This window comes from Ornithorhynchus anatinus, chromosome 4 (genome assembly GCF_004115215.2).
Source record: "Ornithorhynchus anatinus isolate Pmale09 chromosome 4, mOrnAna1.pri.v4, whole genome shotgun sequence".
NCBI classification, from domain to species: domain Eukaryota; kingdom Metazoa; phylum Chordata; class Mammalia; order Monotremata; family Ornithorhynchidae; genus Ornithorhynchus; species Ornithorhynchus anatinus.
Genome location: NC_041731.1, coordinates 117,295,103 through 117,310,540, shown reverse-complemented (window position 1 = coordinate 117,310,540; position 15,438 = coordinate 117,295,103). Strand labels below are relative to the sequence as shown.

Below are 15,438 nucleotides of genomic sequence, written 5' to 3'. Positions count from 1 at the left end.
CTGTAAACTGATAAGCACTTACTACAGTGCTTGGCACACAATAAGCACTCAATCACTGGAAATCCAAACAACTGGAAAGCAAGGCTTTGTGGCACTTCTTCCGATCCTTCATCCTTCCTCTCTCTTCCTCAATCAGTACAAATTCCTGGACTTTCCCAGCAGACCCAGACTGATGGCAGTGGCTTGGCTGTAGGCAACTGGCAGGGTCCACAGGCCGAAGCTCCCTGGGGGGCCTGGGTTGGTTTCGGATCTCCAAGTCCCTCTGGGGACTTCACGTTGCTGGTTGAAAGGCCCAGGGTTGCTGTGAAGTATTCCAGACTGAATCTGTTCCACCCAACAGCAACCCAAACTCTCAGTCCTCAGGGGCCACCCTGAAGTTAAGCAGCTTCTCCATGGTCTTCAAGAAAGATTGAAACCCAGAAAGGACCTGACCCCCTAAGGCTACTCCTGATGGAGAAGCAGCGTGGCTCAGTGGAAAGACCATGGGCTTTGAAGTCAGGGCTCATGAGTTCGAATCCCAGCTCTGCCACTTGTCGGCTGTGTGACTGTGGGCAAGTCACTTAACTTCTCTGTGCCTCAGTTCCCTCATCTGTAAAATGAGGATTAAGACTGTGAGCCCCACGTGGGACAACCTGATTCCCCTATGTCTACCCCAGCGCTTAGAACAGTGCTCGGCACATAGTAAGCGCTTAACAAATACCAACATTATTATTATTATTATGGGAACAGAATCAATTGTGAGAAGCTCGACCCAAACCTAAGGCTCCGGTGAAAAAGACCCCTTCAGCAAAGAAACAAATCGAGCAGTTGCTCGACTTACTACATTTGGCTCCAGGTCAATCGGAGTGTACTTTGTGGCTGTTCAACAAAACAACGAGCAATGGCTGTCATGAAAACTGGTCCCAGTACCACTTAACCCTGAGAGTAACAGGTACTGTTCAGGAAAATCGGGCATGTCAAAATAATCCCTGTTCCCAGAACTTACATTTTGGACCACTATATGGGAGAGACCCCCAATGGTAACTGAACACATCCTTACACTTCTTCAAACGTGGAGCAAACACACAAAAGCTACTCACGCTCCTTTATTTCCACACATATTAACATTCCTTCCACAATCTATTTTTCAATTGTCCTATATTCTATTAAATATTTTCATGGCAGATGACCCTTAATACTAATGGCAACCAGATTAAACAACTGGAAGAGAATTTACATCTTTCCCCAAGTCACAGATTCTTAAAAATTGGTGACTGGCAGGCCTCGGTGTCTGGAAGCCATGATTTTCATTGCTGTTCCCGCCTGCTGTGGAGGCTTGATTCAGGCAGTATGATCCTCTGTCTATACTGGAATCCAAGCTCACCTGCTGTCAGAGGACATGGTGAACGAGGGGGGAGAGGAAGGAGGAGGGAGGAGAAGACGTGTTATCTCCCTCTGCCGTTCCTAGTGGTCTAAAGACACAACTGAGGCCAACGCCTGCCATCTTCGCCTCCAGATCCTTTCAGAAGCTGGATTTATTTAGTCTTTTCAGCGTGATGCAGGTGAAATATCTAGGGGAAGCAGCGTGGCACAGTGGAAAGAGCCTGGGCTTTGGAGTCAGAGTTCATGGGTTCGACTCCCGGCTCTGCCACTTGTCAGGTGTGTGACTGTGGGCAAGTCACTTAACTTCTCTGTGCCTCAGTTCCCTCATCTGTAAAATGGGGATTAACTGTGAGCCTCACATGGGACGACCTGATTACCCTGTATCTACCCCAGCGCTTAGAACGGTGCTCGGCACATAGTAAGCGCTTAACAAATACCAACATTATTATTATTATTATTATTATTAGAAACTACCTTCCCTCACATGGGGAAGGAAGATTAGGGGAACCAATGGCAATACAGGTTCAGTGAATTTGACAAAGGCAGTTCTTCCCTGAATTAAAATGGGAGGAACAGAGGAAAAGAGGGGGAAATGCTGTTTCCATTCCATCTGTAAGGAAGAGAAAGCTATGAAACATTTTGGACCCTGAAAAGCATGATGTTCTTTCTACTTTCTGTCTATAATTAAACTGAGCCAGGTTGGCTTCACACTGCCAGAGGCGTTTTGTGTGATGTGTCCCTCAGAGATACAACTATTTCCAGGTGCTGCAAAGTCACACTAGTATACAGGCACAACTGCACATGGGCACAACTGCACCTGAGCAGCCCCACCTGGTAGTGAAATTTTGGCTCCACTGGATCAGCCTGGACTTGATCCAGTCTGGCCGATTCAATGGTTCAGTCCGGGCCCAGGCTGCACTCGGACAAGAGAGATCCTTTACTTTCTTCAAAACGCTAGTTGCACTCTTGCCATCAATGCCACAAATAACTTTCATCAAACATAGTTATCTTTTCAATAAAGGTGTGTTGATAAATGTCACTGAAAAAAATCAAGCTTTTGTGAATTAATAACTGCATACAAAATCGATCATTTCATGCGAACAATTCGAAAGCTCAAAATAAATCCGTTCATATTTCTTACTCATCTGTCTGTCTCCATAACTGATAGCTTCTGCCAGAGGGCTCCATCCCTGAGCATTTTTCACCTTAACTGGAGCATTATGAGCCAAAAGCAAATGGGCACATTCTAGAACACACCAAAATAAAAAAAAAAGGGACAGTTTAGTTTAAAACTTAAACAGTGGCAAAACACCTCCCACGTCAACCCCTTCTTTTCCCCCTAAACTGCCACCATGCTGGGGGACAAATGCTAGTCTTGCCTTGGCTAGACTTTTGCACTAGCCTCCTTACTGGTCTCCCAGTCTCCGGCCCCTCTGCACTCCTATCTAGCTGCTGCGTCTCGGATCACCTTCCTCATACTTCCTCACCTGGCCCAGATCTCTCCTCAAAACTGGACTCCTCAAACCCAGCCCACACCTCCCCTTCTAGATTGTGAGCCCATTGTTGGGTAGGGGTTGTCTTTATCTGTTGCCAAACTGTACTTTCCAAGCGCTTAGCACAGTGGTCTGCACACAGTAACTGCTCAATAAATATGATTAAATGAATGAATGAAAACTCTCCAGTGGCTCTCTGCATTAAATATTAGAAGTTCTCTTCTACCTGGACTCATCTTACCTACCTGCTCTCTTCACCTGCTATTCCCCAACCCACTGTCTTCACTCCTCCCAAGCCAATCTTCAGCCTTACCTCTGCTCTTGACTCTCCAGTCTCCTTCCCCTTCCACCTGCTATTCCTTGTTTTTGGAACTCCCTCCACATTCAAATCCTTGCTAAATTCCCACCTCCTCCAAAAAGCTTTCCCCCGATTAACTTCCCAGCATCCTGAATGACCACATCTCTTCTGCCCAACTTTAGCTCTTAATGAATTTATTACACCTCCTTAGCTCTCATGTATACATGTCCACTTTATATATTCTGACAGTGCAGTAAATATTTTTATGTGTCTTCCCCATTAGAATGTAACCTCCTTGTGGGCAGAGAATGTGTCACTTTATTCTGTACTTCCCAAGCACCTACTCTAGTTCTTCTAGCACATGTGTCTAAACATGAAGTTCATACAGATTTCAAAAATCAAATGAGATTGTAAAATAAAGATTGGTAGAATATATTTAAAAAAATCCTAAGAATATCCACTGCTATTGTGTATATCTTTATTATCTGCCATTTTCCCAACTAATGTATTGATGCCCGTCTCCCCCTTTAGACTATAAGCTCCCTGTGGGAAGGAATTGTGTCAACCAATTCTAATGTACCCTCCCAAGCATTTAATACAGGACTCTGCACAGGGTGAGTGCTCAATAAATGCCAGTGACTGCATAGATTCCTTAAGTACACATCACAATTAGACTTAAATAAATCATATATCCAATTTCTCCCATCTCAAGGCAGAACATTATTCAATCAATCAATCGTATTTATTGATTATTTTTTAGCACTTACTAGGTGCAGAACCCTGTATTATGCACTCTGGGAGAGTACAATACAACAGAATTAGCAGGTATGTTCCTTGCCCATCACTATTCCTATCAAACAAATAAACAATTTCCTAGGTGTCTTTCCATGAGTTTGGGAATCTTACTTATACATTCATGTACATTCTTTACTTGATATATAATAAAGTATTCGTTTATATTAACATCTCCCTTCTCCTCTAGACTGTAAGCTCATTATGGGAAGGGAACATGTCCGCTAATTCTGTTTTACTGTATTCTCCCAAGCCCTTAGTACAGTGCTCTGCACAAAGTAAGGACTCAAATACCATTAATTATTACCTCTTTAAAGGTACAGTACTATTTAGACGCTTGTCATACTTAAATAGTCCCCTGGGAACCTAAAATAATTTTTCTCTACCTCTTAGATTGTGTGTGTGCCCCTTTCTGTTCTGATTTATGCTGTATGTACCCCTGTTGTTCGTTCATTGGAAAGAGAGCACTGCTCTGGAAATTTAGGAGACCTGAGATTTAGTTTTGATTTGGCCTGTAGCTGACTGACTCGGGACAAGACCGCCTGTGCACTGACCACTGTGTGAGACACCCCTGACTCCCCACTCGCTGCTTGTGCTCTGTCTCCAAGCTACAGCGGAAATGTCGTGAATGAGGAGTTTGAGTGATGCTTCGCAATCCACTAGCTCTACAATCAGTCCCTCTGCACAGCTTCTCAGGTCTCAAGTGTCAGGATTAAGGCTCAGTCACTGTTCTTGCTCAAGACTCCATCATCTAATCCATTGCTTTGCACAGTACTCTGGCATACACCAAGTGCTTAATATCATTCCAGGTTTTACTCCAAGGGGCTAGCTTAACTAGCCCGGCAGGATCTATACAGTGGTTGGGGGGGCAAAAAAATTAAAAATCCCAAACATTAGTAGTTCGAAAAAATGTGTTTTGGGAACCTGGGAAATGAATCCCCATGAAGAAGCTGGGAGAAAAAAAAAGTAGAGAAGATCAGTTGGAGAACTGGGCTCTGGGGTTAACTCCTGAAGGGCAAAGACACTCAACCTTTGTAGTAATACACTTACTGAATGCCCACTGGGTGCAGTGCACTGTACTAAATGCTTGGGAAAGCACAAAAAAAAGTGACATGTTCCTTGCCTCAGGGAGCTTACACTCTACTGGGGGAGAAAGACATTAAAAAGATTTACAACTTGCATAATCAGAGTGAATAACTGAATGTCTAACTGAATAGGCAGATATATATATATATAAGTACTGAGGATGGTCAAATGATGATGCCTTGGCAAGTCAAAAGTATCTGGGAAGTGAAAGAAGAACAGATCGGGAAAGCCAGAGCAAAAAAAAAAAAAACAGCACGTTATCTATATACCTTCTGTCTTTCATATTTCTCTGGCAGCACTGCTTCCTGAAAAAGACTAGAAATCCAGTTTTGGCCCAGTCTGACCCAGCTTTTAGCCTTACCCACTTTTAGAGAACTGTAGAGGGATGTGCCTCAGCTTCAAAAAATCTCTTTCAATCCTCCAATTAAAGGCAAAACTTTTTCAATCTTTGAAACTATGTCTTTCTCCATTTGAATTTAAACCTTAAATTTAACTGTTTGCACCTCAACTATCAAATCAAGAACTCCAAAAACTATGCAGCCAGATGCCATTCTGAATTTATCTATTTTTCCCCCCTATAATCCAAGGACTGTTAGAAATATAACAGCATTTATTAAATGTTTCCTGTGGGCAGAGCATAGTTCTGCTACTTCAGGCTCAGACCACTCCTACAGGACGTAAAAAATTTACCTTTTATACATTAAGGCAGTGGCTGAGGGACTCGGGATGGCGCTGGCTTGGGTGTGGAGGCAGCGTGGCTTACTGTGTGCAGAGCACTGTATTAAGTGCTTGACTGTACGCTAGACTATAAGCTAAACTGTGGACAGGGAATGTGCCTACCAACTCTGTTGTACTGTGCTCTTCCAAGCACTTAGTATAGTGCTCTGCACCCAGTGAGTCCTCAACAAATACAAATGATTGACTGATCGGGGGAGTACAATATAACAGAATGTAGAGACACGTTCCCTGCCCACAAGGAGCTTGCAGTCTAGAAAAGGAGACAGTAATATAAATAATTTAAGTATATACATAAGTGCTGTGGGACTGAGGGTGGGGTAAATAAAGGGTGCAAACCCAAGTGCAAGGGCGACACAGAAGGGAGTAGCAGAAGAGGAAATGAGGGCTTAGTCGGGCCCTACAGATTTTTTTAAACACAATGTGTTTTAAGAAGAATGATTCTTTTCCCCCCTAACAAAGAGGGTGGTATGACGACAGAGAGAGCGTATTTTGCATTTTTAAGAAATTTTCACTTCCCAATTTGGTAGAACTTGCCAAATAAAAGCCAAAGCTAACCCAAGAGGAAATACATTTTGGTGATGGGATGAAGGACATTGGCACAAGCATTCTACAGTTTCCAAAGGTTTTTTAAAACTATGTGCAAGGGGAATTTTTATATCAAAATTAAAAGTCCATATACTAACCTTTACTTCCCAACATTACAGCAAGATGTAAAGGAGTGTTTCCTGAAATTTAAAAAGACACATTAAAATTAGAAGACAGCATGGCTTCAGAAGCATTCCCATGTCATTGGGTAACTCCCTCCAGGTTTGCAAAGGGTATTTTCGGATCTTGGAAAAAGATTTTCTCTATCTGCCCAGCGGAAGCTGAAACAGCAATAGGCAGCAGAGGCAGTTCTCCAATAGCCCTGGCTTTGAGAAAGAGAATTCAAAGTTACTGGGGCTAACATAGATTTGCCAGCGGAAGGTTGGGCACTTACAAAGTCACGTGGTCCACAGAAATCTTAGTTTGCCTCCTTTATGAGCAGCAAACTACCTCTCCGTGCCAGACCGGTCTGCACTGTCCCAGAAAGGGACACATTTTTTGAGCCACCACACTTGCAGTGAACAGTGTCATCATCCCCATCTCACTGGAAAGTTATACTCTGGATGTTTACAATTCCCTGTCCCATGTGCAGAGCACTGTACTAGCCGCTTGGGAGAGTATAATTATGACAGAGTTGGTAGCATCTTCCCTTCCCACAAGGAGCTCACAGACTATAGGGGGAGACGGGTAGGAAAATACATTATGGAACATGTACCTAAGTGCTGTGGGGCTGGCTGAGGGGTGGGTGAATATCAAGTGCTTAAAAGGGTACACTCCAAGTGCAAGGGAGATACAGAGGGGAGAGTGAGTAGGGGAAATGAGAGCTTAGTCAGAGAAGGCCTCTTGGAGGAAATGTGTTTTCAATAAGGCTTTATAAGTGGTGAGAGTGACAGCCAGTCAGATATGAAGGGGGAGGGAGCTCCAGGCAAGAGACAGGATCTGGGCAAGGGGTTGACATTGAGATGGATGAGATGGAGGTACAGTGAGTAGGTCCGTGTTAGAGGAACCAAGTAAGCCCTCTGGTTTCTAATAGGAAATCAGCAAGATTAGATAGGAGAGGGCAAGTTGATTGAGCATTTTAGGTAAACCACTGAAGGTTCCTGGGTAATGAGGAGATATGGATTGAATTCTTTTTAGAAAAATGATCCAGGCAGACAAGTGAAGTATGGACTTGAATGGGGAGAGGCAGAAGACCGGAAAGTCAGCGAGGAAGAAGGCTGATGCAGTAGTCAAGGCAGGATAAGGTACGCGCTTGAAACAATGAGGTAGCAATTTGGATGGTGAGGAAAAAATGGATTTTAGCAATGCTATGAAATTGGAACTGACAGGATTTGGTGACAGACAATTTGTGGGTTGAATGAGAGATGAACTGAGGATAATGCCAAGCTTCTGAGACAGGGAGGATGGTGGTACTGTCTACAGTGGTGGGAAAGTCAGGGGGAGGACAGGGTTTGGGTGAGAAGATAAGGAGTTCTGTTTTGGATGTGTTAAGTAGAGATGTCCTGAAGGTGGGGGAAAACAGACTGCAGAGAAGCCACTGGAGCAAGTAAATTCTCCAAGGGGGTAAGCGCAGATGGAGAACTGAAGAGGACATAGAACTGAACCTCGAGGGACTCCAACAGTTAGGGGATTGGAGGCAGAGGAGGAGTCCACAAAAGAGACTGAAAATGAGAGGCCAGAGAAAGGAGAACCAGGAGAGGACTGTGTCAAGTAGTAAAAGACACATGAGCTTTATCTAATCTCCCTGACAGCAAAGTTGCTAATGTGCTGTGAGCTGTCTATGAGCAGGCAGCTGGAGGAGAGAGAAAAGGAGAGCCTACTAGTAGCTATGGTACTTATTAAATACTGTGTGCCACACACTGTGCTAAAACATTGGGATACATTCAAATATAACACATCAGGCAGTCCCCATCCCAACTGGGGCTCCCAAATGAGGTGGAGGTAGACAGATGAAGACAAGGTAACAATGGATGGCAGGTAAAAAAGAGTCAACAAACCAAAGGGACAAAGTCAAGACAAGACAAAGAAGCGATCTTGTCCTCAATCTCCCCCCTACTCCACTTAAATAGCCAGTCCAGGGTTCTGACTGTTGCACAGACCATCTTCCTCATGAAGGTTGGGTCTCGGTGGCAGTCTCAGAGCCACATGGCCCAGTCTTAAGGGGCTGCCAAGCCAAGCCTAGATAACTCCAAAACTGGATAGACATCTCTAAAATTCATATTCTCATTTTCTCCCTCTTCCTCTCTCTGTCTCTCTCCTTTATTCACAAGATAGCTTTTGAAGTCAGGACTGGGCATATTGAAGTTTTGGATTCGGCTGGAAAACCACAAATCAGGAACTGCAACTGGAGAGAAAATATTACGGATTCATGTTTAAACCATCGCTATAATTGCAGAGAGGCATTTGGATCTGGCAAATGCTGTTTGACCTTGCAGCCACATTTTGTCCCTAATCGATCAGTTAATGATATTGAGTTTTTACTGTGTGCAGAACGCTGTACTTCATGCTTGGGACAGTAAGGTACAAGAGAGTTAGTAGACATTTTTCCTGCCCTTGAGGAACTCACAGTTTAGAGTGGGAGAGAGAAATTAATACGGGCCTTCTAGCCAGATAGATTGCCATTGGGGGATGAAAATCATGGATCAAATCAAGCATCCTCTGTGACTGAGGATTTCCTTTAAAAACAGATAACTGGCATTTCACTTGGTGAGAGGCAGTCGCAGCTTCTGCTCCCTCAACGTGTACACTGAGGGCAGGGACCATGTCATCATCATTGTTATAATAATAATAATAATAATAATGGTATTTGTTAAGTGCTTACTATGTGTCAAGCACTGCTCTGAGCTCTGGGATAGATATAAGCTAATCAGACACAGTCCCTGTCCCTCATGAGGCTCACAATCTTAATCCCCATTTTACAGATGAGGTTCTTGAGGCACTGAAGTTAAGTGATTTGACCAAGGTCACACAGCAGACAGTTGGAGTAGCTAGAATTAGAACCCAGGTCCTTCTGACCCCCAGGCCTGTGCTCTAGCCACTAAACTATGCTGTATTGGTTAAGTGCTTACTATGTGCCAAGCATTGTTCAAAAAGCTAAAGTAGATTCAAGATAATCAGGTTGGACAAGATAATCAGGTTGGACACAGTCCCTGTCCCAGATGGGCTCACAGTCTACAGAGGAGGGAGAAGAGGGAAGCAGTGTGGCTTTGTGGAAAGAGAGCAGGCCTGAGAGCCAGAGGATCTGGGTTCTAATCCCAGCTCCACCACTTGTATTCTGTGTGACCTTGGGCAAGTCACTTAACTTCCCTGTGCCTCAGTTTCCTCATCTACAAAATGGGGACTAAATCCTTTTCCCACCACTTAGACTGTGAGCCCCACGTGGGAGGACTGTGCCCAAAAGGAATCTTATATATACCACAGTCTTAGTTCAGTGCTTGGCACATAGTAAGCACTTAAAGATAAGTAATATTATACTAAATGATTAGAATAAGAAAAATAGAATCCTCATTCTTCAGATAAAGAAATGATGCACAGAGTTTAAGGTGCCGTGAAAACTTATTTCAAAACTTGTGCTCTATATGCTGAGGATCCCCAAACATACAATGGAAAGGGCAGAAATTAAAGCCAAGAATCCAACAATCGGTATTAATGATTCCAAGGGAATGCACATTAAATTCACAACAAAAACAAAAAACAAGCTAAAATATTTGAATTACATGATTTCTAAACAAAATATACTCTCTGAGCCTTATTTCCTAGCCAAAGCAAATGCTAAATTCCAACCCCAAAGGCCAAGGAAACATGCTCCTTCAATGAGGTATTTCTTCTCTTATTTTACAGTACTCATTTAGCCATTAAAAGGATTAAACAGGTAATTAAAAGGACATTTCAGAAAAATGTCAGTTTAACATTTAAGTCATTTAAAGGGTGTTGAACCCTACTAAAACTGCAAATGACAGAATCGCCAAGGCAACTAAAGTTAATGGAGAAAAGGTTTGGTTCCACCCCATTAAGAGATCATCTGATAACAGGATGTAGGAAACAAGCTCTTGCCAAATCGAACGCTACTGTGCAGTGAAACTAGCTATGAGCAAATCCTTTGTACTGGGTAATCGATTTTCAACAGAACTAACGTCTAATTCAGCAGAACTAATGAAATCACGTGCGGGGAGTGACTGGTGCCATAATGGAAAATTGCTGCTACTGAAGGAAACTAGTGTTTAAGTTTAAAAAGTCTCTCTCAAATCACAGAACCATGCCATGAACCATAACCTATTTGAACATGGGAAATGGACACCTAAAAATACAATCATGGACAAAATACTTTTGAATGATGAGTCAATCGAAAACTGGCTCTATTATTTTTATTTTACCCCTTATTGCAGATAATCTACAAGGCTTCCATTATCCCAAACTGACAATCACTAAATAAAATTTAATGGTAAGAATGTAATTTTTTTTTCAAAATTTCATTATCTATAATGCAAGTATTCCTCATCTCAATTCCTTAGTTTTTGGCGAGATAAGCACAGGCAATCCTCTCACTTATGAATTAACTTGTTCTTGAAAAACCATGTCTTTCGGTAGAAAAGTTGCAAGGTCAGAAGCAGTCTTATCATAGGAACAATGTTCCTGAACTAAGGTTCCATACCCTATTTTCACCAAACATTACCCAATATTCTATACTCAGTTCTGGAAGCAGCAAGACCTACTGATGAAACGATGGGCCTGGGATGCAGGAGCTGTGGGTTAGGATCCTAGCTCCAGCATTTACCTGCGGTGTGACCTTGGGTAAGTCACTCAATTTCCTGCATCTCATCCCAAATGGGGAAGGCACCTCTTCTCCCTACCCCTTACATTGTGAGTCCCATGTGGGACAGGGATTGTGTCTGATCAAACTGTATTAAATCTACCCCAGCGCTTAGTACAATTCTTGGCACAGAGTAAGTCCTTCACAAATGCCACAATTATTAATTCAGCTACATGAATGTATTTCTTCTTCTCCCTTCCCCCAACTGTCTGTGCACCCCACAACAGCCACCCAGAGCAAGCACAGTAAAGGATGCTAGTACTTGAAAAGTCAAAACCCATCAATCAGTGGTTTTTACTGAGTATACTCTATGCAGAGCATTGTATTATGGGATTGGGAGAGTGCAACAGAATAAACAGACACAATCCCAGCCCTCCTGGGAAACTGAAATGGTATAAATTTAGAAGTGGTCCATCTTAACTTGAAATAAACTGTGGGCTGCCCATACCCTTTTCTATGTCACAAAAGCATTATGTTGGATTTGCTAGTTCATTCATTCAAGTCATTCATTCAATTGTATTTACTAAGCGCTTACTGTGTGCGGAGCACTATACTAACAGCTTGGGAGAGCATGATGTAACAATAAACGCATTCCCTTCCCACAGCGAGTTTACAGTCTAGAGGGGGAGACAGACAATAAAAATAAACTAAGAGAAGTAGCGTGGCTTAGTGGAAAGAGCACGGGCTTGGGAGTCAGAGGAAGTGAGTTCTAGTCCCAGCTCCACCACTTGTCTGCTGTGTGACCTTGGGCATATCACTTAACTTCTATGTACCTCAGTTACCTCATCTGTAAAATAGGGATTAAGACTATAAGCCCCACATAGGACAATCTGATTATCCCAGCACTTAGACCAGTGCTTGGCACATAGTAGATGCTTAACAAATAAGATAACTATTATTATTCCAAATATGTAAATAGTATTGTGGGGCTGGGAGGGGGAATGAGTAAGCTCATCCTCTAGACTGTAAACTCACTGTGGGCAGGAAATGTTTCTGTTGATTGTTGCAATGTACTCTCCCAAGCCCTCAGTACTGTGCTCTGCACACGGTAAGCACTCAAATATGACTGAATGAAAGAATAAAGGGAGCAAGTCAGAGAGACAGAGTAAAGACTGGGAGAAGAGGAAAGAAGGGCTTAGTCAGGGAAGGCCTCTTGGAGATGTGCCTTTAATATGGCTTTAAAGGGAGGGGAGAGTAATTGTCGGATTTGAGGAGGGAAGCAGGACGTGGGCGACGGGTGGGCGACGGGTAGGTGGTGAGATGGACGAGACTGAGGAACAGTGAGCATTGTAAGAGTGAAGTGTGTAGGCTGGACTGTAGTAAGAGAGTAAAGAGATGAGGTAGGAGGGGGCAAGGTGACTGAGTGCCTTAAAGCCAATGGTGAGGAGGTTTTGTTTGATGTGGAGGTGGATGGGCAACCACTGGAGTTTCTTGAGGAGTGGGGAAACATGGCCTGAACGTTTCTGTAGAAAAGTCATCCAGGAAGCAAAAGTGAAGTATTGACTGGAGTGAGGAGAGGCAGGAGGCTGGGAGGTCAGCAAGGAGGCTGATACAGTAATCAAGGTGGGACAGGATAAGTGATGGGATTAAGGTGGTAGCAATTTGGATGGGGGAGGAAAGGGTGGATTTAGTTAATGTTTGCAAAGTGCTTTACTTGGGCAGATGCATTGCACAACTGAAGCAGTTACATACTAGGAGAGCCAACTGGAGCCCCCAGTGAAACAACAACTCTACAAATATTATCTATAGACAGAAAGGGAAAACAATCAGTCAGTGATATTTATTGAGCACTTACTGTGTGCAGAGCACTGTCCTAAGCAACTGGAAATCTAGGAACCATCCTTACTGCCAAAAAGAGAGAAAGAAGATGACAGAGAAGGCACGGGGCAGTAGGTTCCCTGCTAAACTTTCCTACTCCTCTCCACCACCTCCCTGACCTGTCCTATCACCCACAGCTTAGGTCCTCTTCAATTTGTAAACATCTGAAGGTTAATTATTAAATGGGCAGCAGTCTGAACCCACCTATGCACTTTTTTTAAAATGGCATTTGTTAAGCACTTCCTATGTGCACTGTGCTAAGCGTTGGGGTAGATACAAGCTGATCAGGTTGGACAAAGTCCATGTCCCACGTGGGGATCAGAGTGATGAGCCCCATTTTACAGATGAAGCAACTGGGGCAAAGAGAAGTTAAGTGACTTGCCCATGGTCACGACTAGAACCCAGGTCCTCTGACTCCCAGGCCCATGCTCTTTCCACTAGGCCATGCTGCTTCTCACTTCAGTCCATACTTCCTAAGTGCTTTGATATTTACCCTACCCCCACTCATAATAATAAATAATAATTACCATGGTACTTGCTAAGCGCTTATTATGTGTTAAGAAAACGTTCTAAGCAGTGGGGTAGATACGAGTTAAGCAGGTTGGACACAGTCCCTGTCCTACATGGAGCTCACACTTTTAATTTCCATTTTAAGATGAGGTAACTGAGGCCCAGAAGTTAAGGACACACAGTAGACCTGTGGCGGAACCGGGATTAGAACCCCGGCCCTTCTGACTCCCAGGCCCATGGTCTAGCCACTAAGCCATGCTTGCTTCCTTAACTGTATACTTGTACTCTGTTGCTACCCCATCTGTAATTTATTTTAATGCAGTTGGAAGAATTCAGTACTCTGTACCCAGTACGTGCTCAATAAATACCACTGATTAATAATGCTATTTAAATGCTTAATCTGTGCCAAGGACTGCATTTATCCCTGGGGTAGATACAAGGTAACCAGATCGGACACAGACCCCGACCCACGAGGGTTAAGAAGGGAATATAGGTTTCTTACCACCGTTTTGCAGAGGAGGAAACTAAGGCCCAAAGGGGTTAAGGAACTCACCAAAGATAGCGATAAAGCTCTCCTGACCCATGTCTTCTGACTTCCACATCAGTGCTCTTTCCATCGGGCTCACTGCCTCTTAATTGTGAGCCTCATTCTGCATCATCAGATGCCTAATGGTTCCAATGACCACAGCAGAGGACATTACTATTCAGTGTGTTACAACTGGTGCAGAATAGACAATCAGGCTATTTTTCATCTTTGCTGTAGCCTCTGCTTTAAGTAGCTTTGCAGACGGTAACAAACTCTGTTGCTGTTTTAAGTAGAAGTAAAAATGGGCCATAATGTATTAACTGGATTTGTGTATTTTATTGAATTTTCAAACAGTTATATTTCATAGTTAGAGAACCTGTCAATTATATTACTAATTTCAATTCACATATATCCATATGATACACCTGTCAACAAATGCCACTGGGCAGTACCAGTCATTCGTCATACATGTGAGACCCTTTGGCAAGAGTATTACTGCATGACAGTTACTTCCAACTTGGCATGGAGCTGGCTCAGTGGAAACAGCACAGGCTTGGGAGTCACAGGTCATGGGTTCCAATCCCAGCTCTGCCGTTTGTCAGCTGTGTGACTTTTGGGTAAATCACTTAATTTCTCTGTGCCTCAGTTACCTCATATTTAAAATGGGAATTAAGACTGTGAGCCCCACGTGGGACAAGCTCATCACCTTGTCTTCCCCCCAGTGCCTAGAACAGTGCTTGGCACATAGTAAGCGCTTAACAAATACCATCATCATTATTATTATTATCCTTTCATTTTTGGACTCAATCTCCTCTCCCTCTTTCTTTGTGCCCCATGATCAATACTTGAATGCCACAAGGAGGTTAGCTCATTACGTCCAAAGGGTTCTGAGGGACTTTGGACAACAGCAGGGAGAATATACAAGTGTTCTGAAACCACACAGAAGGGAAGGTAGACAGCAGTCAGTCTACTGGGAAGTCCAGTGGGAGAAGGCAGGGATCAAATAGTGGTCTGAGAAAAAGCCCAAATCAGCAATAATCTGTAAAAAGAAAATCAGTGACATTTCTATGATTTGGAGGAATCACTGAATAACCTTACACTAAAAACCAAACCAGTCCCATTCTGGGCAGGTCATTTCTTGAATTAATCCGATGAAGTGAGAAAGCCGCTTCCCATATGAACAACCACCAGTATATACTGCGAGAAAACAAAACCTACCAGTTTCTTAGTAATATGTCACTGATGCTAAGCCCAGGCCCTGCCTGCAGAAAGGCATATGACTGTTTTAACAAAGAGACGACCCCTGCCTAAGCTAAGCCACCCTGCAATGCTGGGAATGTTTGGTTAAGGATGTCTCTTGGAGGCTGGCACAGGCTGATTTTGGCCAGAATCTTGCAGCAATGGAAGGCATAATCACTGA

At 43.4% G+C, this 15,438-nt stretch overlaps 1 protein-coding gene across 1 annotated transcript in view; it reads right to left on the bottom strand.

Annotated features, from left to right (window-relative positions):
* Positions 1–15,438, bottom strand: part of ANKRD13C (ankyrin repeat domain 13C) — a 91,721-nt gene that overhangs the window by 47,552 nt on the left and 28,731 nt on the right. Inside the window, exons 2-3 of the mRNA XM_029062476.2 lie at positions 6,453–6,494; positions 2,504–2,608 (exon numbers count right to left, since the gene is read on the bottom strand). Coding sequence (XP_028918309.1) covers positions 2,504–2,608; positions 6,453–6,494 — 147 coding nt within the window. The remainder of the gene's footprint in view (positions 1–2,503; positions 2,609–6,452; positions 6,495–15,438) is intronic.